At 49.9% G+C, this 27,857-nt stretch overlaps 1 protein-coding gene and 1 long non-coding RNA gene across 4 annotated transcripts in view; both read right to left on the bottom strand.

Moving 5' to 3' along the window:
* PPFIBP2 (PPFIA binding protein 2) overlaps window positions 1-26,387 on the bottom strand; it is a 129,974-nt gene extending 103,587 nt beyond the window's left edge. The window contains exon 1 of one of the 3 annotated variants that reach the window (XM_036426660.2): window positions 26,190-26,387. In XM_036426660.2, the coding sequence (XP_036282553.1) occupies window positions 26,190-26,261 (72 nt within the window). In that variant the 5' untranslated portion in view covers window positions 26,262-26,387. The remainder of the gene's footprint in view (window positions 1-26,189) is intronic. The other 2 variants (XM_045577976.1, XM_045577977.1) reach the window with 2 other exon arrangements.
* Window positions 1,528-26,193, bottom strand: LOC123651914. Its single transcript, XR_006740902.1, has 3 exons — window positions 26,082-26,193; window positions 10,080-10,089; window positions 1,528-1,539 (listed from the first exon to the last, which is right to left on the bottom strand). It is a non-coding gene; the product is annotated as an uncharacterized LOC123651914 (long non-coding RNA).
* Window positions 26,388-27,857: the final 1,470 nt, after the last annotated feature.

Below are 27,857 nucleotides of genomic sequence, written 5' to 3' on the forward strand. Positions count from 1 at the left end.
GGACCCTTCAGTCCCCAAGCCGACGCTCTATCCATTGAGCCAAACCGGTCCCGGCCAAAAGGAACACTTTGCATGGAAACCATCTAAGTGTTCCATCGCTGGAGGAATTGATAAAGATGATATATATATACTCAGCCATAAAAAAGGAAATCTTACCATTTGCGGCAACATGGATGGACCTTAAGGACCTTATTCTAAGTAAAATAAGACAGGCAGAGAAAGACAAATACCATATTATCTCATATGTGGAATCTTAAAAAAATAAACTAACCAACAAAACAAAACAAACTCATAGATACAGAGAACAGACTGGTGGTTGCCAGAGTGGAAGGGGGTTAGGGGACGGTGGACTGGGAGAAGGGGATCAATTGTAGGTGATGGATGGTCACTAGACTTACGGTGGTGATCACCATGTAGTGTATACAAATATTGAATTACAATGTTGTACACCTATTTCACACAATAAAAGTATATTAAGTAAAGGAAAACAAAAGAAACATGGACTGAGGGCAGGGGTTGGGCTGCTGCAGCAGTGAGCACAGGGAAACCGGGCAAGAATGATGGTGATAAATATTCTAATCCTTGACATATGTTGAGGTCAAAGCCAGTAAGCCCTACCGACAGATTGGACATGGGCATGAGAGGGAGGAGTCAAACATGACGATAAGACAAGGTTTTCACCCTGAGCCTCCGGGAGAGTAGGGAGAACCTCAGGGGTAGGGATGGGGGAGAATGAATCAGGAGATTGGGTTTGAAAATGTTTAAGATATCTAAAGACATCTAGGAAGACATGCTGAGAAGGCATTTAGAAATCCAAGTATGATGTTCAGAAAGAGATTTGGGCTGTAGTTAACTATTTGGGAGCCGTCTGCATAAAGATGGTATGTAAAACAACTGCACAAGTAACTTAAGTAATGTAGACACAAAAAAAGATGAAGGAAAAGGAAGAGGAGGAGGAGGAAGAGATGGAGGAGGAGAAGAAAAAGGAGAGGGAAAGGGGGAAGAGATCCCAGACTCTCTGGAACAGTTCCATGTGTGGCCGTCAGGGAGAAGGACCAATACAGAGACGGGGAGCATCAGCCAGAACTGAGAAAGTGGCGCCCTACAAACCCAAAGGAGGGTTTAGGATGGAGGATGCAATCAGGGGAGCCAACTGCTGCTGAGTCAGACCAGAGATCATCCTATCTCCAAACTCCTGCTGGTGGTGATCTCATCTCCTCTGCCCCCACAGCCTCACCTGTGCCTGCATTACCTCATCACCTAGCTCCTCAGATGATTCTAAAATTGACCTAAATGATCAGAAGAATGGCTGATCGAATGCAGACACAGCTTCCAGCCACCCACACTCTTCTGCTTAGAAAGTATCCGGGTAGAATTCATGCATTCAAACTCTTCGGTTGTAATTTTAACTCCCATCATATCCCTTGGTGAACCTCTGCCCCATCCTTCCGGGGGCAGATTCTAATTGTTAGTTCATTGAGGCACCTGCTTTCCTGCTTCATACCCAGGAATGAAAGAAGCTGTGCACAGCCTTCTCCTCTGCAAGCCTTGCATGCATTCAGGCCCTGGGGGAACCTCCCCCCACCCCTTCTGTAAGCCCTGAAGAAACTATGCATTATCAGTGGGCAACTGAGGTGGCCTTGAAGACAATAAAGCTAGGAGGAGGGAGGTGGCCCCTCATCCTTCCCCATGCTCTCACACTCTGTGGGCCCCAACAGGTGGTCGTCGCCAGCAGATAGTGCTGCCCATCCCACCTCCATGATGCCACCACAGTCACCAAGCCAGAAACCTGGGAGTCATCCCTGGCCTTCCTTTCTGTCACCCACACCCACCCAGTTGGTCACCATGTCTGGTAAAGTCTCTTCCTCATCCCTTCTCAGAACTGTCCCCTCATCTGCACCTGCCCGGTATCAGGCCACATCATTTCCCATCAGAATGACTGCAAGACTTCCAGACCGGTTTTCCTCCTGCAGCCTCACCCCACACACCTCATCTCCCACATTGCTGCCAGGAGAATGGGTCTATTTCACAAGTCCTGTCAAGGCATCCCAGAGCTGTGCAGCTCTTCCCCAGTTTTCTGTCACCCGAGAGGAAGTTAAGGACCCAAAAGATAGTCACGACTCTGCACTCTGTAGTCAGACTTGCATTTGGACCCACATTCTCCCCATCAGGGGCTTTGCCCTGGGACAGTTCCTCAGTGTCATCGGGTTTCATGTTCCCTGTTTATAAAATGTGGGTGACAATGTACACAGGGTGAGACCGTGGGGATTCGGTGAGATAATGCGTGCAGAAGTCCTTTTCACATAGCTGGGAGGGGGTTCGCATCCACAGCGGTGATAATTCTCTCAGCCCTATCTGGCCCCCACCTTGAGCACCAACCATTAATACAGCCAAGCTATCGGCACCCTGCTTGCTTTCATACTGAGGCTTCCTCACTATGCAAGACCCCCAACCCAGCTGCTCAATTCCCTCTCCTCTTTCAAGGCCCAACTCCAGCATCATGACTCCAGAGACCTTCTCCATTCCCCACATAGAACTGACAGCTCCTGACTAGGTCCTCCTCTCCACCCCACAACAGGCTTCCCTCAGCATCTGGAACACTCCAGAGCAAGGGCCGCTTCTGTGTGCAATTCCTTTGTCTGAATGGGAAGCTCCTAGAGGGCAGGGCCATGTTTCTGAGCCCAGAGCTCAGCTGAGACCTGGCACAGAGCAGGTGGTCAGCTTCCATCTGTTGGGGAAGACCATCCACTGGGGAAGACCATCTACTAGGGAAGACAATCAGTTGGGGCCCTTATCTGCCTGAGGGAGGCAGTGGAGACTGACCAGGGCCAAAACTCCTCTCTACCTGTAGATCTGTGAAATGAGTTACCTGCTTTCAAAATACAATGGGACAGGTAATAGAGGATAGACATTCCCATTCCAAAGGGAAAAAAATAGCTACTAGTAAGTGGCTTCCAGGGGTGGCAGGCCGCCTCTGCCAGGACCTGTGCCACCATAGGCCGCCCCTGGAGCCCAGAGGTCTGACCGAGGTCCTATCCAGCCCCAGGTCTTTGTCTTACAGGCTTGCCAGTGAAGTAAAGCAGCACACCTGGCCTCAGAGGGACAGCAGGCACAGAGACACCCACTCAGGATCAGGACCAAAGGACAAGCCACGGGCATTAACTTTCCATCAGGAGAGAGGAACCAGACACAGAGACATCCAGGCAGCTATCAAAACTGCTGGGTGGCCACAGCCGGTTTGGCTCAGTGGAGTTTTCTGTCAGCCTGGGGACTAAAGATCCCTGGTTCGATTCCAGTCAAGGGCACGTACCTCACCTCATTTGCAGGCTCGCCGTGTGTGTGTGAAGGCAAACAATCAATGTGTCTCTCTGTCTCTCCCCCTCCCTTCCACTCTCTCTTAACCTCAATGGAAAATGGCCCTCCATTTTGTGAGGATTAACAACAACAAAAAGAGCTGTGGATGCCTTCAGAGCCTGTCGGAGCCTAACGAAGAGAACAGGTGGAGTCGATGTCTTTTGTCAGTGAATAGACGCTCAGAGAGCCTAAGAAGAGCTGCACAGGAGAAGAGAGAATGGTGCTGAAGGTGAGCGAGCATGCTTGTCCCCATCTAATCATGGCATCAGCGGCTCCTAATAACAGGCACTTGTTTAAAGCTTTCAGCTTCGAAAGCGTTCTCACTCGCCAGGCCTCTCATTCCCACCAACCACCCCGGACCGGGCTGTTCTGAACTGCCAGCCAGTTAAGCTGAGACCAGACCTGTGGGGCCCAAGATCTTTCAGAATTGATGAAAGGGCCTCAGCCTAGGAGCAGGCTGGCGGTGCCGGGTGGCGGCGGGGGACAGATGCGATATTTCTTGCTTAGCATCTTTTTCCTGCTGTACCAGATTCGTGCGCTGTATGCACTGGGCATTCCCAGCCACGCCCTCCTGGGAGAGGCCCCAAAATCCCTAAGAACACTTGTGCTGGAGCCCAGCTCTCCCGAACCCACTGGCTGCTTTCTGGCCCTTCCATTTAGAGCCCAGCCCAGCTCCTGTCACATGTCACTGCTCCGCCACCAGCCTCCTTGGGCACATCCACACCCAGATGCTTCCACTTAAGCACTAACCTCAAGAGTTCAGGTCCTTTTCACCAAACCACAGCCCTTTAAACAGATCTCAAACAGCTCTTTCATCAACATGTAATAATAGCAGGATACTCGGTATAACAGCTGAACCCCCACCCCAGCCCTGCTCTCAAGAATGCAAGGAATAGCAGCATCAGGCACGGACACCTCACCTCCAGGGCCTAGAAGGCCAGACTTCCTCCCAGCTCAGCCGTCCTCCGCCCTCAGGACAGAGGGAGACAAGCCTGAAATGACAAGCTTCTTAAGAGAAACACCACCCCAAAGCCATGAGCATGAGATACCCCCAGCCCAGCCCACAGGAGGAGCATGGGCTCTGGCCAGGAAACGGGCGCCATGGCTCACACCCAAACAGCCCTTCTGACCTGGGCTTATGGAACACTGAAGACTGATGTGCAGTTTCCCTCGATGTCTTTGCTTAATACTTTCAAACACTTGCTTCACCTTCCTCTGACTATGCTCACCTCCCATTTCTGCTCTTGACATTCTGCCCCTAACTCAGGGGTTTATGGTAGGAAAGAGGTCATGACAATCTCAGTGACCAAGGCCATGTGTCTTAACTCAGGCCTGTGGAGGAATGCTTTGGTCAGATCTCAAAAGATAACAGATTCAGGTTCTCCAGCAGGGACAGGGATGGGAGATGAGGCTAAGAGGAAGGAATTTGTGGCCTTTGAAAGAGTGAGAGAGAAGCCACAAGTGTCCACATAGCATATCTTCAAGGGGACCCTGCCCACTGCCAACCCCCTTCTACTCTGTTACAAGATAGTATTTTACTGGAAATAAGATACATATAACAGAAAAGAATTGTCATAAAAATGCATGATCCATAACTATCAATCTATTATTATTAGATGTTTAGCCATTTAATAAATACTATTTGCCCCCTATTATCAGTAAAAACCTTTGCTAGTAGATGCTATGAGTGAATAAAAAAAGAATGTTAAGACTAAGTTATTTACCCACCAAGGGCCAAAAATCTTTCATCTCTCATCCATGTCAAGTAAAACATGAAGGTTGCATGTAGGATTGGACTGCTATCTGAGATCCATGAGCCAAAGCCAACAAACTTTGGTTTTTTCCAATTTAGACTTCAAAAATTCATAAATTAATTAATGATCTAATTCTAAAGTAGTCATGGTATTTCTTTGTGAGAAGAAAAACATCATTTCCCTGAAATTCCCATCATCTCTAAAATTAAGTTCAGATGGCACTTAGCTGCTAATATTTCTACATTGTCACTAGCTCATTGAGCAAGTAACATGTAAAACATCACATAAAGTTAGTTTCAAAGACAAGCTGAGTTTCAAATTTGCCAATCATTTCATGGATAATAAGGCTCACCTCATCATCCTCTCACTCAAGATAATGAATATTCTAGGGGAAGAGTGTGGGTGACAGGCAGCATACAGGACCTGGGATCCTGAGGGAGAAGGACACATACATGCTGTACGCTTGGGAGAGGGAAGCTCAGTATGCTCAGGGCAGGGCAGCAGGAGGAAGGAGCGACAGTGCAGTGTGGGCAACCTAGAAGGCTTCACATGGCCAGAGAGACTTCTCCAGCTCGACAGCAGGCAGAATGCATTGCAGGAGGAGCTGGGAGGGGATGAACATATAGCTCTGTGTGGTCAGACAACTGGGAAAGAATGGCACCAAATGAGGCTGGGGCCAGCTTGTGAAGGGTCCCTCACCTCATCTCACCCCTAGAACTTGACCTTTATCCATTGGACAATAGAGAACCACTGGAAGGAGCTATCTGGAAAATGCCCTTCTTTTCCAGCAACAATGAAGAAAGAGCATCAACCTATGAACCAGGATCATAGTTAGACTTCAAGTCAGGGCACATGTCAGGGTTGCAGGCTTAATCCCCAGAGGTGGGGGGCGTATAGGAGGCAATCAATGATTCTCTTCCATTATTTGATATTCCTCTCCTCTCCTCTCCTCTCCTCTCCTCTCCTCTCCTCTCCTCTCCTCTCCTCTCCTCTCCTCTCCTCCCCTCCCCTCCCCTCCCCTCCCCTTCCCTCTTCTCCCCTTCTCTCTCTCTCTCTCTCTCTCTCTCTCTCTCTCTCTCTCTCTCTCTCTCTCTCTCTCCCCCCCCCCCACCTCTCTCCCCTTTTTTCTTCCCAGATTGCAGCAGGCAGTCAGACATCCCCTGAGGGGTCCTGGACTGGAGAGGGTGCAGGCTGGGCTGAGGAACCACCTCCTCACTGCACGAAATTCATACACCAGGCCTCTAGTATATAATCAAATAATATAGAAAGATGCAAGGACATGAGGGAAGCGTCCTTCTGGCAGCCTGTCCCCTCCACCTGCCTACCTCAGGAACCCTGCGGCACCCTCCCACTTCTCTCTCACCACCCCCCTCATTCTGATAGCGAGGATGGGGCTTCTCTCCTTTGGCCCCACCAGCCCTGTGCACATCAGCAGTCCACTGTCAGCATGCAGGATCATCCCCTGAAACTCTGCCTGTGTCTCTCCATTCACTTTCCCAGCTCTCACTGCACCTGCTCCCCTACTCCCTCTGCCTCTCTGGCCACAACTTGCCTGACACTCCCCCTGCCTGGCAGGCAGGCTCAGGTGTCTTCTTCCTTCTGCTCCAAGATCCTTAACAATGCACACAGCTCTGTCAGACACTCTGCACTCAGACCTTCAGTCTCCTCTTTCCTTCTTATCAGACTCCTCCTCAGCAAACTACCATGTATCTTTCTTTGTCGAGAAATGGAATCTTGCAATTCCTTTTCTCTTCACCCCAAATTTCCTCTCCATTCTCTGAACTCATTGCTAAGGTCCAAATGGCTCAATTGTTCCCTCTTTAAGCTGAATATGCATCTCTCCCCCTCTCCTGATCCTTCCTCTCAACCCACAAATATTAAAGCCTCAGTTATCCTAACACCCTTTCTTTGGCCCTACATCCCTTATCTTTTCATGTTTCACCTCCCTTTTCTGACACCTTGTGTGATATTTCCACCCACGTATGTCGCCGCTGCTCTCTCATCTACTGAGCTACTTCAGTTCTTATTCCTTGAGAGGCAGTCTAGGGTGGGCTTAAAGCACAAGCTGGAGGCTCAGGCTGCTTGGGTGAGACCATTTCTGACAACACTCACAAGGTTCCTGGGGCAAGACTCTTACTCTCTGTGCCTCAAATGCCTCATCTATAAGATGAGCAGAATCAAAGTACCCACCCCAGAGGTGGGGGGTGAAGGTCAAATGAGTTAATGCAAGTGAAGCAGTGAAACCAATGGGCAGCCAGTGCTGGCTGGGGTTGCTCTCTGTGGCATATCATCGGTGCTGGAACCCCGAAGACATGCTCCTTCCTTGGCATTTGAGATGAGGTGCTCTCTGGGTTCCTCTGGACCCTCCTCCTTCACCAAGTATCCCATCTAGGCTTCCGCTCCCCGTTCCAGGGCAGATTCCATGCTAGGTCTCTTCTTTCCTTCTATAGTTTCGTCCTGGACAATCCATATTTCATCTCCATGTTCATGACTCATAAAACTAGACTGCTTTGATGAGCTCTAGACCAAAATATCCAAATACTCATCAGCTTACTGACTACTTCCTAGCAGCCCCCGAGATGCAGCATTCTCAAAAACTCTCAGCATGGTCCTGCCTTGGCTTGGTAGCTCCTATGGCCTCAAACTGTGCCCTGGATCCCCTGTGATCACTCCCTCACCTTCCGACAGCTGACAAGTCCCTGTGATCGGCTCCTGCAAGGATGCTCTTCCCCATCTCACTTTCTCCACTCCAGCTGCCCACCCTGAGTTTGAGTATTCAGAATCTGGGCATTGAGGCCTCCTCTCTCCTGAGCAATACCTGGACTCTCCCACTGCAGTCATGATGTGGCATTCAAGGCATTTCTTAGCTAAATGGACTGTCCCCAAACTGTCCTGGACTCATGATGGTAATAATAACGGCTGTCATTTATTAAGCAATCTCCCTGCACTGAGTCACATGTTTATGTGTATCTCATATGCCAGTATTCTTAACTGCTATTTTAGAGACAAATTTTACAGACAAGGAAAACAAATCTTGGAGATGTTAAGTAACCTAGTCAAATCACACATCTGGGAAGAAGTAGAGATGGGATCAAATCCAGACTGTCTGGCTCTAAGGTTATGTTCTTAATCACTATGCAGCACTTTCTCACCAAGCCTGGCTACCTCCAACCATGTTCTTCTGAGTTCCTGCTACACTGACCACAGGAGTGCATTCCCGTTTTGCTATGCCTTCTTCACGCTGCCTCCTCAAGCTAAAGGTCTCTTCTCCAGGCTCCATCCATTAAAACTAAATATTTCAAGGTCCAGATGATTCTCCTTCCTCTATGACAGCAACCCTATCCTACCTGACCAAGAGAACTGCTGAGACCCACTGCCCATGCTCACACCTCCATTTAATTTGTTTCACGATGCCCTGGGGATACCCAGTGGGAGGACACTGACATCCTCTCTGTCCAGGATCTCCTCACCTGGAGGCAGCTAAGTATCTGATTGGTGGGAATGAGAGAAGAAACTGAGCATGTGCAGCCCAGCTATCCTTCTCTCACTTTCTCCGGAGCTGCCTTGCAGGAGACCTGCATTCACCCAGGTCCCTGGTAGCAGTGGGTATGCTAACTCAGCAGAGAGATGCATTGGGAACCCTACTGGCCACATTCCCAAACACCTTTATAGCCTTAGAGCAGATATTTTGGTCTCTGACTCCCGGTCTTTTTTTTTTTAATTTTTTTTTCTTTATTAAGGTATTACATATGTGTCCTTTTCCCCCATCTCCTCTCCCTCCACCCCTCTCTACCCCGGTGTTATTTTTTAATTGGTGCCAGACTCAGAGGGCATTTAAGGGGTATAAATAATTACCACATTGCCCATTGAATCTGTGTCACTAACAGTAAAATAAGAACTGGTCACCCCAGCCAGTTTGGCTCAATGAACAGAGCATCAGCCTGTGGACCGAAGGGTCCAGAGTTTGATTCCAGTCAAGGGAATGTGCCTTGGTTGCAGGCTCCTCCCCAGCCCAGGTCCTGGTCAGGTTGCGTGCAGGAGGCAACCAATTGATGTGGTTGTCTCACATGGATGTTTCTCTCTGTCTTTCCATCTCTCATCCACCTCTCTAAAAAGATAAACAGAAAAACATCCTCAGATGAGGATGAAAAGAAGAAGAAGAAGAGGAGGAGGAAAAGGAGGAGGAGGAGGGGAATTGGTCCCTGTTGCTCTATCTGGCACATTAGTGACCAAGAAGGAATCTCTGGGGGTCGATTCCTGATCACTAGCAAAGAAGCCCCCACAGCATCCTGAGTGACAGCCCTACCCAGCCACGTGGCGCCTCTGTGTGGGAGCCTGGCTCTCTAGCAACCTGCACATGACCCTGTAATTCACTTTCCCAGGTAGGGTAATGCCAGGAAGGCAGTCTGGGAGGGCAGGCGTTTGTGTTGTGGCCACTGGACAACGCCTGCCAAAGTGAATTAGTCCACTGGTGCCTGGTTAATAGATTAGCCTTGTCGGTTTGGTCAGCATGAGTCAGGCTCTCAGGCCACAAGTACTGGTCTATGAATAGATAAGGGAGGAGGGTCTCTGAGCCTGCAAACCGCCCTCCAAGCAGTCTTTACCTCTACTCTCTGCTGCCCACACCTGCAGGCCCCACGGCAGAGAGAATCTACCTCGCTGACAGGAAGGAGCCTGCCTGCAGTGTGTCTCTACAACCCTTCAAAGGAAGAACACACCCTTCAAAGAAAGCTCCCACCATCCTCCTCTCACAGCAAAGAACACACACACACACACACACACACACACACACACAATTTACCTCCAGGGAGGAACAAATGGAGAAAAGGTAGACAAATTCAAAGAAATGCTTCAAATGTGGCCTCAACCTGATTACTTCCAAGACATTTTGGCTCAAAACCACCACCTAAAAAAATATAACCAGCCAGGGGTCATTTAGAGTTGGATAATGGGTAAGGAGAGTCACTATACCTTCCTTCTACTTTTGTACGGCTTGAATTTTTTTTTTTTTTTTCCCAGTAAAAGATTAAACAAACATGCCCACATACCACTTAGGGAGGCTAGATTTTTCCAGAGAAAGTCACAAGACCCCAACTTCCCTTGCTAGGGACCAGCAGAACTGAGATTTGAATCTAAATTCCTGATGACTCATGTGGTGTTCTCCCTACAGTGCCATTCAGACTCCCTGAAGGTCCTGATATCTAACCAAACTCTCATCTCCCCATCCTTCAGCCCCACTGCCTCTCACCTGGATCTGCCTCCTCTCGGCTTCTTACTTCTAGCTGACTCTTCCCCGACCATCTCTGTCCCAGTGCAGACAGGATATTTCCGTAAGGCTTATGACCTTTCCTGACACCACTACCCTCAGTGCTTGAAGGTGCCGGATGCCTCCATGCTGCTCCTACCACACCTGGCACCCACCTTCATCATCTCACTTACATGCTGTTTATACGATTCCTCGATCTGTCTGTCTACCCTTCTATTGTAACTTAAGAAGCTTGAGAGCAGGAGTATGTGCTAGTCTCCCTTCTATCCTCGGAGCCCAGCAGCGAACCTGACACAGGTGCATGCTTGGTAAATGCTGGCTGGCACAAAATGTTCAAGGTGTGTGTCTGTGAGTGGTGAGAAAGGGAAGAAGGGAGGGGGAGGGGAGCTTCCTGAAATAAGGGTGGGAGTTGTCCACTCCCTCCAGCCTGATACTCGGAGTGGAGGCAGCTCTACCACAGGAAGAGCTTGGCTGTGCTTGGGTCTGGCATGAGCAAGAGACATAATGGATGAATGCAATTATGCTCCAAAGGTCCAAAGGAAGAGGATGTAACTGCCCCTGACAGATGATAAAGCCAGGCATGGCTCCTCCTGTTATTTTAGAATGCCACGTGACCAGAAAAAAACAAAACAGATCTGAACTGGAAAATGTTCTCTGTCATCTAGAGCCAGCATGCCAAACTCGCAGCCCCATGAATATTTTTGCAGCCCAGCCAATATAACGGCATGTAAGGAACGTTTTAATAAAAATTTCATAATTTAATTTTTACAATATCCTGTTATATGTAATGTTTAATAAGTAACTTCAACGTTTGCTAATGACTGATCACTATAATTGTGTTGCATTCATTTCCCTTACACGCAGGCGCACCATTTCTCTCCACTAATACTAGCAGCCAATATTTTAGCAGCCGATTGCCATGTCATTAATCTTGTATTGACTTGTTTGGTGTTGGCAATAGGAAATCTTTCGATTTCAGAGAACAAGAAAAATAGGTTTTATTTGTGTTATGCTTATTAATTTGTGCAGTTTATTCAGTGTCTGTTAAGTTAATGCTCAAGGAAAAAATTTAACATTTTTAAAAATGTTTATTATTTTATGTTAACAATTACTCATTTACTTCAACATGTCTCTATCGAAATAAACCTACGTTTCTATGAAAATTGAAGCTTTTGTTTTTTTGCAGCCCACATCAACGTAAACCTTGTTTATTTGGTCCATGTTAGCCTCTGAGTTTGACATGCTTGATCGAGAGTGTGCAGGTGCCTCCTGCAAAACCTTAGCCTGCAGCTAGCTACCTCCTACAAGCCTCCCAAGCTACCCGGGGAGGAGCACAGGCTCCAGAACTGAGCAGGCTCTGGGCAAATGCTAACCGAATTCATCAACATTTAGTCTGGATTTTGAGCATTCATTTCAGCATTTGCTAAACATTTTAATTTTGAATTAATTCAATAGTTTTTCTATTACATTTTAAAAAAAAAGTTTAAACCAGTAGGAGATGAAAGAATGAAAGAAATTCCTTAAAGACAGGGAGGCTGTGTGCACTGGCAACAGCAGCCTGGCTCTTGCCTTGGTTAGGGAAGGGGCTTCCTCTGTGGGCCTGGGCTGGATGTTCTGAGCAGGGTATCAGCACCTCTGTCTTGTCTGGGGGGTTCAGAAGCACATAGGCACCAGATGAAGACACCACACAGAACCCACTGCTGACAGAGGCCAGACTACAGGGGACCAGCTCTGCCTAGACTTTCCTGGGCTGTGCCTTTGGACAAGGCCAATCAAGCCCCCTCCGCTGGCTGGGCTGGGGTTCCTTCCTCACTTGGCAGGTCCAGCAGCTCCATCCCTCACCATGACACTGAGCCTTGCCCAATGAGGGTCTTGGAAATATCCTGTTATGGGATAATTAGGTCCCCCTTCCCCAAAGACATATGTTGAAGTCCTAACCCCCTCTACCTCAGAATATGACTGTATTTGTAAATGAGATCTTTAGCCGAAACCGGTTTGGCTCAGTGGATAGAGCGTCGGCCTGCAGACTGAAAGGTTCCGGGTTCGATTCCGGTCAAGGGCATGTACCTTGGTTGTGGGTAAATCTCCAGTAGGGGGTGTGCAAGAGGCAGCTGGTCGATGATTCTCTCTCATCCACGTTTCTAGCTCTCTATCCCTCTCCCTTCCTTTCTGTAAAAATTCAATAAAAAATATATATTTTTAAAAATGAAATCTTTAAAGAGATAATTGAGTAAAAGTGGGGTCATTAGGGTGGGCCCTAATGTGATATGACTGCTGTCTTCATAAGGACCCAGATGGGTACAGACGGAAGATCACAGGAAGGCTCAGGGGGTAGATGGCCATCGAGAAGCCAAGGAAAGAAGGGCCTCAGAAGGAAACCAACCCTACCGATACCGTGATCTTGACTTCTAGCCTTCAGACTTGTGAGAAAATAGAGTTCTGTTCTTTAATCCACCCAGTCTGTGGCACTTTGTTACGGCATTCCCAGCAAGCTAACACATGCCCCGGGATCTTGAACACTCGGCGAGACCATCGGAAGAAGGTACAACTCCTCTCCAGAGCCTTGGGCCTCTGTTCTCATCCATGGGTGCCCCTTCCTCTCAGCTTAAGGGAGACCTCACTTCACATCTTCAAACCTTAACAACGCAGGTAGGGCCAGTTCCTGAGAGTCCTTTATTTTCTTTGTAAGTCAGCGCTGAGGCAGTTGAACCCGGGGAGCGAGATCGCGTAGCAAGGCCAGACTTGGCAGCTGCAAGGACAAAACCCCAGGGTCCCTTGGCCTGACCAGCTGTCAAACTGCATTCAAGGAGCCAAGAGCCTTCAGCCCAGCCCTCTTCTCTTCAAGCCAAGTCAACAACTCCAGCGTGTGCCGGGGGAGGGAGGGGCGGGCAGGGCTGGGCCCCTACCCTCAGCTCACCAGTCATAAGACACTTGCCATCTGGGATCACTTCCCTCCCCTAAGAGCACTTAGGCAGAGAGAGGTTGAGGGACTTTCCCAGAAAAAGTGACCCAGAAATCCCCCATTAGTACACAAACGCCTGCAGATCAAAGAGAGGCTGGCTGGAGGATTACTCTGCTCCAGCTCTCCCCTCCCTGGGGGCCCAGGGTTCTTACTCCTGGAAGTCTGTCAGTGTGACCCCAGAGAATGAAAACCTCTGGGGGCCTCTCTCCCTTTTCTCACATCTTTGTCATAAAGCTGGGCCATTATTTTCCCATAGGAGTTCCTCACACTCTAAGTGAAAGGTGGAGACATCTGTGTGATTCAAAAGAGCCACAGGAGGGGAAGGCAGCACTGACACCAGAGTCCCCACACCCAGCCCAGTCCGCCCCAAGCCTTCTGCGACTCCTTTCTCATTCATTCCCCTGCAGGAGGGGAGCAGCAGGATGCAGTGGAAAGAGTCCAAGCTTTGGAGTCAGATTGACGTGGGTCTAAATCCTGGCTCTACTACTTGGAGCTGAGTTAGTGTTTGACCATGGATAATACATATTAACCTCTTGGGTTACTCTGTAATGGAGATAAGAACAGCTGCCCCACACAGGGCTGGTCAGAGAGCTAGGAGAGAGGAGAGGGTCAAGGCCCCACTCAGGGCCTGGCCAGTAAATAAGCCAAGTGGGCCTCTCCTCTCTCGGAGAACAGGGCCCTACCTGCACTATTCCAGAAGGTGGATTTACCCCCAGATCAAGACCCCTTCTCAGGGCCTGAATGTTGAGATCAGGGGGAAATACATGATTCTGAGAACCTGCCAAATCTCTTGCAGCTGGCCTCCCAATTAGGCAAATCTGGGGGGATAGCTATGGTACACTGTCTCTCTCTAGTGTCTGCCAGAAAGGCTGGGCACCAGGCTCCTACCGCCTGCTCTCAGTCATCCTGCCAGTCTCCCCAGGCAGGCGCTTAGGGACAGTGAGCAGGATTCATGATGATCAAGGCCCCAAGAGTCTAAGCGCAGGCCCCTGGCAGAGAAATCATAGCTGGAGAGATGACTGGAGAGAATCCGAAGGTGGAGGGTGTAGCTGAGGCTGGGCTCTAGAGGCTGGGGAGAGGCAGGCCAGATCCTGACATGTATGAAAGGCTGCAGCCTGGAGCAGGAGGTGTCTGCCTCAGAGGCCCACTGAACTCAGAGGTGGCCTAGAGAGCCGACAGCCTCGTACTTGTGACTCAGAGAAGCCCCCCAATTGCTCCTAGTGGGCCTCACACACACAGAACACCCGGAGATACTGAGAGAAGGTTTCCACACTCAGTGTGTAACCAAGATGCCATGAGATGTGTGTCTTTCCCATGAACACTATTCGCCATTCAACTGTCACTAAGTTTATTTAAATAAACTTAGTGACAGTTGAATGGCGAATAGTGTCTTTCAGTTATACTAAACATGACATTTGAGGACTGGATTTGTGACCCTGAAGTAGCTCTTGAGTTTCCAAAGTGCTCATGAGTAGTAGAGCTTTGTCCCACCTGAAGTCCCCTGAGTCACTGCAGCCCAGATACTAACTAGGGAGCCCCTCCCCCCAGCTTCCCGGGATGGTCTTGGGCTTGCTCTCTGGGCTGAGGGAAACGCTCCCAGGAGGAAGCCTGAGCACCCAGGGCCACCCTGAGGACAGAAGCAAGGGCTGGATCTGGGTTGAACTCCAGGAGGGAGGACAGGCTGGACAGAGGATGGGGCCCTGGGCAGACCTGCTCAACAATGAGAACGGGCTGGCTCTAAGGGCACAGGGTCAGAAAGAACCCCAACATCAGCAGGCGGCCACTGCCAGCACCCACTTGCTCAGAGCCTGAACATTCATTGTAAAAACAATACTTCCCTTTCACACAGGTATCCCAGCACCCACTCCACGCCCCGGCATGGGCAGGCTCCCAGTGAAGACTTGAGGAACTGCTCCTCTCCACCCCCACAGCCCAGCCTGGGTCACTGCCCAGGTTACTCTGACTCCCATCCCTCCCCTCCCCCTCCCCACCCACTCCACAACACCATCTTGCTGGCCATCCCTCCACGGCTGACACTCTGGAGTCCCCAACAGGTGAGGTGGGTTGTAACTGTTACTAAGGATAGAGAATCTTTTTGTATAACTTACAGAAGACTCCCTAAATTATCTTGCCCCATCCTAATATACTTTCTTGAATGGGAAAGAAAATAGAGGGATTCCACCAGGAAATCAGCAATTGCCTACAGTACTCAGAGAGTAACAGTTTCCATGATGCCATGAACAATGCAACTTCCTACTATATTCAAGATTTACATCCTAAACGCACATATGTGTGTATACACATATATTTATTGGAGTCCAGTGTGCATCCTAACAATCTGGCCATGTCCACCAAATGCTTCTCTAAGATGAATGTTATCTGGCTCATGCACACAACCATCTTCCTGCCTCCACGTGAAGAGCTGATCTTCACAGCAAACTTAAAACTAAATAACCCGGACTCTCAGCCTGGTGGCTACATGGGGTGGAAAGAAGGAGGGTTAGGGACCGGGTAGTCTGTGCAAAAATTATCACCCAATAAGGAACCATGGGAAAGTCACTTACCCAGGGTCGGTTTCCTCCTCGGTGAAAGCCCTGAGAGGCTCTGTGCTCGGTGCTTGATGCGCGGTGAGCACTTCATAGATGAACACTTCTGTCCCAGGCTCCCTGTGTAACCTCTCTTACTCCTCGGTTCCAGCCAAACCAAACCACTGGCTGTTTTCCACCCAAGCCCCATAATTTACCCCCCCCCCCCCATGCCTTTCCCTGGCCATCGCTGCTCCCTCTGCTAGAAATGCCCTTCACCCCCATGGAAAGGGATGTCTCTGGTCCTGTCTTTCCTTCAAGACACATATCAAAAGCCACCTGATCAGTAAGCCAGGTGCCCCAGTATTTGCTGTGTTTTTTCCGCAGTTATTACTGCCTGTTTTGAGTAAGGAGTACAGTCCTTAAATTTCCTCCAGGCAGGGGACATACTTAATTCCTCTCATGTTCCCACCAGCCCAGAGGATGATCAAAAATCACTTGGTGACTGAAATAATAAATGAGGTCACAAATCCATAGAGGTTCTTTAGAGAATCTCTGCTCCTAAAAGAGTGAGCATTTCCCTAGACGCAGTGGCCTATTCTGACCTCGGCGCTTCCAGAGCCTCCCTCCCCACTGCCTTCCCTGGCTCCCTTCCCTGCCACCCAGGCCAGGACAGCCTGCCCCTCAGACATCCACGTTGCTTAACCACAGCACTCTGCATCCTCCATCCATGCACCCCACCCGAAACCGCAGCCCATGTGAATAAGGCCCTGCTGCCCACAGCTCTTCCCACCTCCTCTTGGTGTGGGAAGCTTGCTCTGTGGCCCAGACTGCAGACAGCCAGAATTCCCAGTGTCTTGGATACTATGAGCCCAGTGCCCCAGACCACATGGCCCTAGTTCCCCGGGTACCAGGATGCTGTGCTCTCAAAATCTTCAAGGAGGGGGAGTCTATAAGAGCCTTCATGCCCCAGTCAGGTGGCTGGATGAAGGTGGCTATCAGCAGAGAATACACGCAGTACAATCACTTGTTTGGGGTCACAGCCTCGGTTTCAACCCACAAAGAGCCTTTCCTCTCTCCCAACCCCTGTTCCCAAGCGGGACTAGGCCTGTGACTCAAGACAGAGCAGTTTCTGCACAGCTTTATGGCTTCCCTCCCCCTGCCTCCCACCCTATTCCGCCCTATAGTTGCTGCAAGTCATCTCTGCTCTGAAGCCATCAATTACGCCTTCCCCCACCCCAAATCATGCAGCACTTTAACCTTTCAGCAACTTCTGCCTCCCCTGGTATTCACAGACTTCCCTCTAGTCAATGCTGCTTGGCCAAGACCCTCCATCCACTACATGCTCTAAGACAGCTGCCTGGCCCTAGGGCTAAGCTCAAGTTATTCAGAATTTCTTACATCATCTCAAACCTACTTCCTCTTTTATACCTTTGACCATCATTACCTCCGACCCTCAACTCTGCCCTCTGAGCACCACAGATCATGGTAGCTCCCTGACCCACCGGAATGAAAATCACAGTCACAGCCTGGTGTCTTCCTGTCTGTCCCCAGGTCCTTCCCAAGCTTACAAGGCCGGGACTCCAGCTTTTAAGGTGTCCCTCCACCTGCTCCCACAGTGTGCTGTCCAGGGTACTACCTCCAGGTATGGCCAGTCTTGGCCAGTGCAGGGAAAGGGGGAGGAAACCCTAGCAAGATATAAACCCAGGACTTCTAGTAACACAGCCAGGCTGAGCCAGGTTACATGAGCTTTTCCACACGGTCAGGTAGAATACTCACACCAAGTGATTTTGGAGCCTAATGGCAGGACTTTGCACTCACCCCTGACACACCTCATTGAGCTGGCATGGGCTCTGAACTCTGTTTGCTGCCCTTGTGCTGAACTTTGGTGACCGGCCATGTGAAGCCAGGCTGTTCCCCACCCTGCCATGCACTTTTGCCTCCTGGATTTCCTGCCCATGTCTACCGTGGCTGGCCTTCGAGTCACACCGGGGGGCCAAAGAATGCTACTCCCCCCTGAAATCTTAGTATAAGCTTAGGTCTGGATGATATAAACCATTCCTCTTGACAAAGCATTTTTCCCAAGGCTTCCTAAGAACAGTATGATAATGATAATAATACCACTTACTGACTATTTAAGACATGACAAGCACTGTAGCCAACATTTTCTGTGCATTATCTCATTTAATCATTACCAAAACCAAATAAAATAGGCCTGTTCCCATTGGGCAGATGAGGAACTTAAAGCTCAGAGAGGTAGAGATGTGCTCAAAGTAGCAACAGTAAGTATGTGCGGAGTTGGGATTTAAATGGAGGCCCCTCTGATTCGAAGTCCATGCTCTAGAGCAGGGGTAGGAATGGCAGGCCCATGGGTCATATAAGGCCCTTGAAATCATTTGGTCTGACCCTGCTAAGGCAACCACAGGTAGGACTGGAAATTCAATAAATCTAGGAACTTTTTCATAGCAGCATCAATTTATATTAAGTGAATTATATTAAGTAAATGATATTATAAATATCCAACCAGCCCTTGGCAGAAAAAAGTTTCCCGCCCTAGCTGGTTTGGCTCAGTGGATAGAATGTTGGCCTATGGACTGAAGGGTCCTGAGTTCAATTCCAGTCAAGAGCACATGCCCAGGTTGTGGGCTCGATTCCCAGTGAGGAATGTGCAGGAGGCAGCCAATCAATGGTTCTGTCTCATCATTGATATTTCTGTCTCTCTCCCTCTCCCTTCCTTTCTCTGAAATCAATGCTCTAGAGCACATGTGTCAAACACAAGGCCCGCGGGCCAAATCCGTCCCGCCAGGCCTTGCAATGTGGCCCGCACCGCGCTGTCATCACTGCACTCCGCTGCGTTTCCATCACAATGACAGTTTATGACTGTTGAGTAAACCATTCGGCCCGCGATTTAGGCTGGATTTTAGATTTTGGCCCCTTCTCTGATTGAGTTCGACACCCCTACTCTAGAGCTACCAGGGTTCTCAGAGACTAGGAAGGCCAAGTCCTCATGGTGGAGAAAAGCTGCTGCCTGCCACGCTGAAAGTGGGGGTGTGGGGTGACAGGAGGAGTCAGATTCCTTCTCTCCAGAGCAGGACAATAATCCCCACTGAGGCTCTGCGCAGCTCCAATGAGCCGGCCCAGAGAAAACCTAGGTGGACACGCAGGGTGGCGGGGTTGTTACCGAGTGAGCAGCCTCGCATCACAGAACCAGATGTCTTGGCTGGTCGCAGGAAGAACTTATGTAATAAAGCTTTTTCATGACATCTACTCAAGGTCAGATGGCAGAGCCAAGAACTACGCCTTTGCTTTAGCAAACTGTTAAATGAGAAGAATCTGCCTTTCCCACCCACATTCAAATTCTACCGTGTTTCCCCGAAAATAAGACATCCTCCGAAAATAAGACCTAGTGCATAGAAAGATAAGACATCCCCTGAAAATAAGACCTAGTGCATCTTTGGGAGCAAAAATTAATATAAGACACTGTCTTATTTTCGGGGAAACAGGGTAACTTCACCCCTCCCCCTACTGCAATCCATTCTCCCCAGTCCGACATCCCCTTACCTGTCCTGGTTCCTTACTGAATTTGGAGTTTGATACCACACGTTCCAGTGTGCCTGGGACACTCCTGTCATTCCAGGATCCCATCCAATTCAGTATTTGTCCACCTCCTTTCAATCTCAAAAGCGTGCCTGATAGGACAGCAAATTAAGTCCAACATTCTGGGACCTTAAAAAAATGACTTTACTTCTCTGACACCTGTTTCCCCTCCACACAATGGGAATAACACTACTATGTTCATGAGGCAAACCCTTTGTAAAGTCCACCAAAGCCCAAACCCTACCCCATCCTTCCCTCTGCACCTCTGTTGTCTCCATGGAGCAGTGCAGCTAGAGCTGACTATTTATGTGAAAACCTCTCCGATTCAGGGGAAGTGAGGTCTTGTGTTGGGGGAAGGAAATTTGCCCCTGAGGAGAAAGGAGTTTCCACATATTCATTCAGGGAATAAAGGTAACCCATGGGCTCCCTGGGCCTTCCTGCCAGGAGGTAGGAGGATTCTGCTAAGACCTCTTGGGACACCCAGGACAGTCGCAGGAGTGGCTCCCCAGGCCACAGTAGAGCCTGTTCAGCTGAGAGGCCCAACTACATCTGACTGGCACATTCCATCCATGAAACAAGTCACTATAGATTTATGCCTTCACTCAGGAATCAGAGCAGGAGTTCTGACTACGCTACTAAAACACACTCCCGACGGCCAGCAGGCACTGGCACTCTCCAAGCAGGCACGGCCACCCTGAGACTTGGCTCTCCTCCTTCCCCAAGCCTGTCCTCAAGAGGGAAACAGACACGGGTGGGTTTGGTTCCAAGCCATCACAATGGAGTATTGCACTAAAGCTAGTCGCAACCTTTTTTGCTGGCGAAGGGTCTGCCTTCAAAAACACAACATCTGTGAAGCACGACAAAGCCAAGCTCAATAAAACCAGGTTTGCCTGTGTATCCAAATCAGAGCCGCCTGGGAACATCGAAGCAGCTGTAGGCCAGGGGGGGAGCCAGAAGTCTTCCTGGAGACTTGTTAGTAGCCTCTCCATCCACTCTCTTCTGCATAAGTCCTTCCTGAGACATGGACAACCCAGATCTCAAGTCTGAACACGACAGCTATCCCTGATACTTCAGTATGGGTGAGCAGGCTCGGGAGATTCATTCTGGTCTTAGGAAAAAAAAGAAAAAGAAAGGAAAACTCAAAACAAGATGAAGCAGAAACGTGCCAGACCTAGTTACATAGCTGAAAAGAGCCAAGAAGCTTAACAAGTTTTTGCTCAAAGTCAAATTCCAGCATTTATCGTCTCTTTGTTTTTTATTTGGCAATCACCACCTGTCCAGCAATAATCTAAATGTTTTCATCTAAATGCATTAATCCAGCTCTGCCTTATCAAACCGAGGTGAACACCGTGCCAGGCAAAGGCAGGGCTGTATCCTAGGATGCTGGAGGCTGCGGAGTCACTGGGCAGGGAGGGCTGGAAGGGAGGGGTGAGCGGGGAGGAAATACAGCCTCAGGCCACTGAGTCTTTGGGCAGCAGAACTGATTCTAGATAAGTCCTCTCCTCATCTGACAGCCTCGGCCCTCCACCAGTCATCTGGATCCCTGATCCTGGCCCTGCCCCCAGGCCCTTGCGTGGAGGAAGTCCTCAGGGCTGGTTGCCTTTCCCCAGATAGGCTCCCCCCTTTCTTCCCCCCTCCCCTGCATTGGACCCCACTCCAACACTACATAGGCAACTTCTCATGTCTGGCTGGATGTGTCCCTAAAGTTTGTCTAGAAAAAAAAAAAAAGGTGTTTGGGTCTTGGAATACATCTTTCCATAGAACTGACAGATTGGTGGGTGCAAACCATTTAGTATACATGCTTCCACACCGAGCACTAACAAGGATGAGTGCTGATATTATAAAAGCTCTCCCCACTCCCCATCAGCCCACATATGGACAGAAAGGAGGACTCATGAGCCTTCACACCCACCCTGGCACTGGGTGCCGGCAGACACTTCCTTTCTGAGTCCTTGACCTATAAGACTCCAGCCTTAGCTGTCCTGAAGGCCAAATTCACCAAAGCCTGGTCTCTCCCATTTTTCGTTGCTTATTGGGACCTCCATCTGGACCTTCTGGCAACTTCTCTCTGGCCAAACCCACTATGCTCCAAAGGAAAGAGCCCAAGGCCAGAGGACCAGGAGGCCTGGGTTCTGTCATGAGCAGCTGAGCCTGCTGCTGGACTTTACCCTTCTCCAGAGTAAAAAAAAGGGGCATGCAAGAAACTACCCATGGCTCCCTCCTGATTCCAGAGACTCAGCCACCCTCATTTGCCTTTCCTCTTCCAAGTCCCTCCAAGCTCTCATGCTGCTAACAATTGCCTCCTTCTTCTCCCAGCAAACTAGCACAAAATGTCAGTGTCCAATTTGACTCTTTTCTCCCTCCCTCAAATCCAATCAGTCACCAAATCCTTCAGGATTTCTTGGCAAGCTCACTCGCTTCTGTTTCCTCTTTTCCATCTCTACTGCCATTCCCTTGATTTAGGTCTTAATCTACTTCAGTGGGTTAGTCCAACAGTGCATTTTCACAAGTTCTCCTCTCCCTCCAGTTGCCCTTCCCCACCCAGAATCCTTTTCAAAGCTCAGCTTTCACAAGTCTTATCCATATTCAAAGACCTTCAAGGTCATCGAAATAAAATTTAAATCCTTTAGCTTCAACTTTCAAGGCCTCCCCCCCCCCCCCCATCTATCCACAGCCTAAGGCTATAGCCCCACCTCTCCGGATGTCCCCTCTCCACCTTACCCTATGACTCTAGTCATGTGGGCCACTCCCCATTGGGCTTGTCCTAGTCTTTCACGTTCTAGTCTTATTGCCTCCCTCGTCTCCTACACAAAATAACCTGCCCCTTAACTCTTTACTGAGGCAAACATTGCAAAAACCAGCTAACTCTGTCACAAACTCTTCCAGAACATCTGCCACGTACAGGCTGCACACAAGGGCTGATGCAGCCCTAGAGCAGCTCAGAGTTTGCAGGGAGTGTGGATAGAGATATGCAAATGAGGTGTCTAAGTACTGCAACAGAGATCTGTATTTGATCTATACATATGCAGTAGGAGAGAGAAGAGTAAGCATGATGTGGGGGTGGGAGAAGGAGAGGTGTTTTAAGAGTTTGATCTACATTGATGTGAAGGATTAATAAGAGTTAGTGCATCTGGCAGAGCAGAGACCAAAGGGCCTTCCAGGAAGAGGAAGTAGTATTTGCAAAGGCCTAGAGACACAAAAGCAGAGATGGGGACAGTGGAGATGCAGCTGGGGAGCTAAATTATCGCCAGCTTCTGCAGAGCCCTGGATGCCATACAAAGATGTTACACTTTCTCCTTTCAAAGAGGCAATCTTATCCCATCTGTGTCTAGACTTTCTTTCTACAGGTGTGTTACAGAGGCCAAGATTACCATACAAGAGAAAACATGGCGATTAAAAGCATCGGGCGCAATGAATGCCCAGTTATCGGTGTGCAGACCAGTGTAGGTGACAGAGAGAGGAAATGAAAGTAAGAATGATCAAGGAGCACCAAAGTAAGAATTACCTAGAAGCACGAAACAGGTATCACACATTTCCTGAAGACAAAGCTGAGAGTTAGCAGCCCCCTGGAACTCTTGGGGCCATTTGGTTGTAAAGCTAAACAGATGCTCTTGGACAGCGCCTCCCAGATTATTTCCCTGGTGCCTGAGAGATAAGAATGGATCTCCTGAAGATCCGCAGGGCTGAACTAGACCTGGCTTTCCGGGTACCATCATGAGACACATTCTGGTCTTAGAAGTATTGAAGCCAAAGAATGATGCCAGGAAACATAAAGTGGAACTGCTCTGAGGAAGGAGGAAGCAGGAAAAAATAGTGACGCAGGAAAACACAAAGCTGCCAAATGTTTTAGCCTCGTTGTGCCCACACCAAGTGGTGACAGGGTCACTTCGTTTTTCCCCTGAGTGTCACCTCTTGAATGGGGGTGCCCCATCGGGGAGCTTAACAAATGCTTAAATGCCTCCTAGTGGATTCACATTAGCCCTTCCTTCTCATACTTTGCAATAGGTCCTCCACCAGAGGATTTTAAGCAGGGAAGTGCCATGAACAGATTTGTATTTCAGGAAAACAATTTTCTGGTGGCCAGGTAAAAAATAACTTCAAATCTTACCCCAAATGTGATAGTCCTAAGTGCATGCTATCCCTCCTCCAAAGCTGGATTGTCTCTCTTTCATAAAATAAAAAAAATAAAAAAATAAAAAAATAAAAAAAATTTTTTCATTAATTTCAGAGAGGAAGGGAAAGGGAGATGGAAACATGAATGATGAGAGAGAATCATTGATTAGCTGCCTCCTACACGAGGAGGATGAGCCCACAACCTGGGCATGTGCCCTGACCACAAATCAAACTGTGATCTCCTTGTTCATAGGTCAACGCGCAACCACTGGGCCACACAGCCCGGGCCAAAGCTGAATTCTCTCAGACTCGTTCTTCCCTCCTCTCTTGGCCTGTGCAGTCAGTTCAAGAGACTGACAGGGCTTATTCCCTAGCCCCCTGTCTTATAGATTCTCTCTCCTTGCCTCAGTTTCCCACTATCTCACCCCAAATATAAGGCCTCATCACTTCTATCCAAATTGACTTCCCAGGGTCCTATCTGTGGTCTCCACCCCCAGGGTCTTTGCCCCCTGGTCACTGCTTCCCACGGCATCGCCAAGAGTCCACCACAGACAAGGGTCCACCACAGACAAGAGTCCACCACAGACGGTCCCAGCCAGCCTTCACCTGGGGAAATCAGCATTACCTGGGGAAACTTGGTTCAAAATATCCCAAACATACTTAACATGAATAGTTTAAAAGCTCCCCCAGGCGATTCTGAGGCATAGCCAGGTTTGCAAACAACAGCTCTAAATCCTGGTTATAGATAGCGAAGGGCTCTCACAACCTAGGAACAGGTTAGAAATGCAGAATGTCAGGCCACACCCTTGACCTAGAGATCAGAATCAGCATTTGAACAAGATCCCCAGGCGATTCTAAAGCTTGTTACAGTTGAGCACTGCTCTAAAGTGTTGCCTGGCCATTCATCCCACAATACCAGTATTTGCTGGGTTTTCTCCACAGCAGATAAGGGTTTGGGAAGCTGGGAGGGTCTAGGGCAAAGGTCCCTGGCTTGAAGCTCACCGAAACATCCATCCTTCCCCCGCTTAAGGCCTGTTATTGGCTTCTATGCTTTCCAAGTCCAGACTTCACCACCTGCTGGAACCATATTTTTTCATCCTTGTCAACTTTATTGCCTCCCACCCCATAGGGGCCCAGCTGGACAACTTGCCACTTCTCAGGGCTAGCTGGTGCTTGCCTGCTACATAGCTCCCACAGCCCAGGTCACACACTGCCCACCTCTGCCTGGAGAAACTCAGGAAATATTCTTCGAGGTCCATGACATACATGACACCCCTTTGTTGACATTATCCCAGATTTTCTCTGCTCAGATGAAAGACAGGAAATCCCACAACTCTTTGCTCATACTTCATGCGCTGGGTAAATAGTCTGGGAGGTTAACACATTTGCTATAGTTACCCCCGGTAAAGAAGTGATCATGATACTGTTTGTCTCCCCAGTAGCAATAAGCTAGTAACTGGCACATCCTCTAATCTCAAAGAAATAATAATAATGTGTTAAATGTATCACCCATAAAGATGCATTTGAGCAGAATACAGATGGGCTGCCTCTCTTAAGCCCCAAAGAGGAACATAATCTCTAAACCAAATAATATTATGTATTTTCCATATACAAATAATAACCAAAGACTGGAACATGCTGAAGATGAATTCATTATTTTTACAGCCAATTACCTTTCTGTAGCTGGGCATTTTACTCCACAAAATGCAATAAAATGTGGAAACACTTCAGGTTTGTATATAATCAATTAAGGAACTGGGAGAGGAAAGAGAGATGAAGAGAAAGACAGAAGTAGACCCAATCTGGCAAGGGAGGTGGATCTATACCAAATACCCAGCTGCTGTACATGTAAAAACATCATACTCTGGATTTACTTTTTAAAAGAATTAAAAAAAACTAAAAAAAAACAAACAAAAAAAACGACCAGAATGCCTGTTTCGACGCCACCCAAACTTTGAAAAGTTCTGGTTTATAGCTACAGAACTTTATTTTTATTTGAGGGCAAACGGGGGTCTGGAGCGGGATGTCAGGAGGGAGAGGAGGAGCCCACCTTCAAGTAGGACCAGCCCCTTCCCGCTGTCTACTGGGAGGCAGTGGCTTGAGAGGTTCAAACGCCTGTTGCCTTTTTGCAATTACAGTATAGAGTTGGTCTCAGCCAAGGCTTAGCATCCGGACACACGCTCCGCTCCGTCAAACACAGATTTCCTTGGGCAAACAGACCGTCACAAGTTCCCGACCACCTTGGGCTCTCCAGATCACGCTGCTGCTCCAGCTGACCGGGCAGAGCCGACACACCACGCAGCACCGAAGGGACGGCCACACGGCGCATCTCCAGGGACCTCCCAGCACCTGGAGCGGCGCAGAGTGTCCCCAGTCCCGGGCAGAGCAGGGTGCAGGTTCCGAGCAAATCCACAGGAGTTACACCGTCCTCCCAGGCTTCTAGCCAGAGAAGGGGAAGAGGGTCCCGACCTCGCCTTCGGGACCCGCTCTGACGCCATCCTGCCACTGACCTCTACTCCGCGCGTGGTTCTAGGACCGGGGGCTCTCCGTGCCCCAGGCAATGCCAGATCCCCGCGGGGTCTGCAGCGGGCCCGGGGGCGTGGAGAGAGCCCACTGACCTGGGTGCGGGACTCCTCTCCGGGCGGCTCAGGTGTGCGGGCCGCTCCCGTGTCCTTCCCACCTCCGAACATGAGCGCTGGGAGCCGAGGTGCAGGTCACTGACCCACCGACCAACTGACCGACCCACCACCAGCGGAGCGACCGGCGGTGGCCGGGTCTGGAGCCCACGTGACGGGGGCGGGGACCCACGGAGGCTCATCCCGAGGCGCCCGCTGCTTCCCCCGCCTTCCTTCCCCGGGGACCGCCCTCCGGCCACTCCCCCGCCCTCTCCCTACGCCGCCGTGAACCGCTGGACCTTCCTCCGCAGGTTCGGGTTCCCTAAGGACCGGCCTTGTCGCCCCGCCCCTACCGAGCCTCGGCCCCGCCCCTCCCGAGCCCCGGCCCCGCCCCCGGCTGCGCTCCGAGTTCCCAAGCCCCGCCTTTCCCGGAGACCACGCCCCTCCTGGCCCCGCCCCGCCTGTCACCTTCCCGTCCCCGCACCCTTCGCGCCCCGGAGGCCGCCGGAGGGTTCCCCGCTCTCAGTCCTGGGCTTCCCGGCCCTTCAGCACCATGACCCCCGGCGGGAAAGGATGAACACGGGGAAGCAGAGAGGGAATTCATGCCGCGAATGGCAGAGGAAGAAGCCACAGAGAAACCGATGAGAGGCACACACTGCACAAACGACACTTTGGATGTCCCGACTCCCGGACCGGTGCGATTCTGTCCCAGTTGAGGTTAGCCAGAGGGAACCCTCTTATTCCCTGTCTCCCCTGTCCAACCCCAGCCTGCCCCTCAGTGTGGAAGAAAGGCTCTGAGGCACCAGGGTCCTCATGCGCTTGAGTCCCTGGACTTGGGGTGGAGGTCCTTCTAGCGGTCAGCGCCATCTAGAGGCACTGGTGCCTGTCCTGTGAACAGCTGAGGACAAGAAGCAGCTCCAGGGGCCCAGCAGCACCAAGGATGGAGTCCACAGGCCCAAGAAAAGCGTTGAGGGTCTGACCACAATGATGGATTCTAGAATCTGGGCAGGACCGGGCCCTGAAGACCCAGTCCAAAGCCTTCCCCTAGTGCAGTGATCGCAAACTCGTTAGTCAACAGAGCCAAATATCAACAGTACAGCACTTGAAATTTCTTTTGAGAACCACATTTTTAAAACGTAAACTTCTTCTAATGCCACTCCTTCAAAATAGACTTGCCCAGGCCGTGGTATTTTGTGGAAGAGCCACACTCAAGGAGCCCAAGAGCCGCATGTGGCTCTTGAGCCGCAGTTTGCCAACCACGGCGTATGGCCGGAATCCCCATTGGTTGAACTGCTAGGTTGTTGCCCTGCCTAGGCCTCCAAGTACTAGCTGCTCGGTTCAGCTGATTAAAATCCCTGTGTGGGCCTCAGATGGCAGCGACACCAGGGACTCTGGCATAGGCCCCAGCTCTGGCAGGAGTCACCACAGACCTGGTCTCGGTTTTTGTTTTGTTTTTTCTCTCTACGTTTCCACAGGCCAGAGTGTTGACAAACGCCACAAGACACATCTTTTTTCAAATTTCCCCGGTGGTCTGAAATTACCAGTGTGCCCAGAAGGTGTACATAGGAACAGAACTTAAGCCAGCCTGGCAAACATGAGACTCCAGCCACTGCAGGAACCTGGCCAGGAGCAGACTAAAGGCAAAGCCAGCAGAGGAAGGCTGGGGCCCAC

Source organism: Pipistrellus kuhlii, unplaced genomic scaffold (assembly GCF_014108245.1).
Source record: "Pipistrellus kuhlii isolate mPipKuh1 unplaced genomic scaffold, mPipKuh1.p scaffold_m20_p_9, whole genome shotgun sequence".
In the NCBI taxonomy this organism is placed as follows: Eukaryota; Metazoa; Chordata; class Mammalia; order Chiroptera; family Vespertilionidae; genus Pipistrellus; species Pipistrellus kuhlii.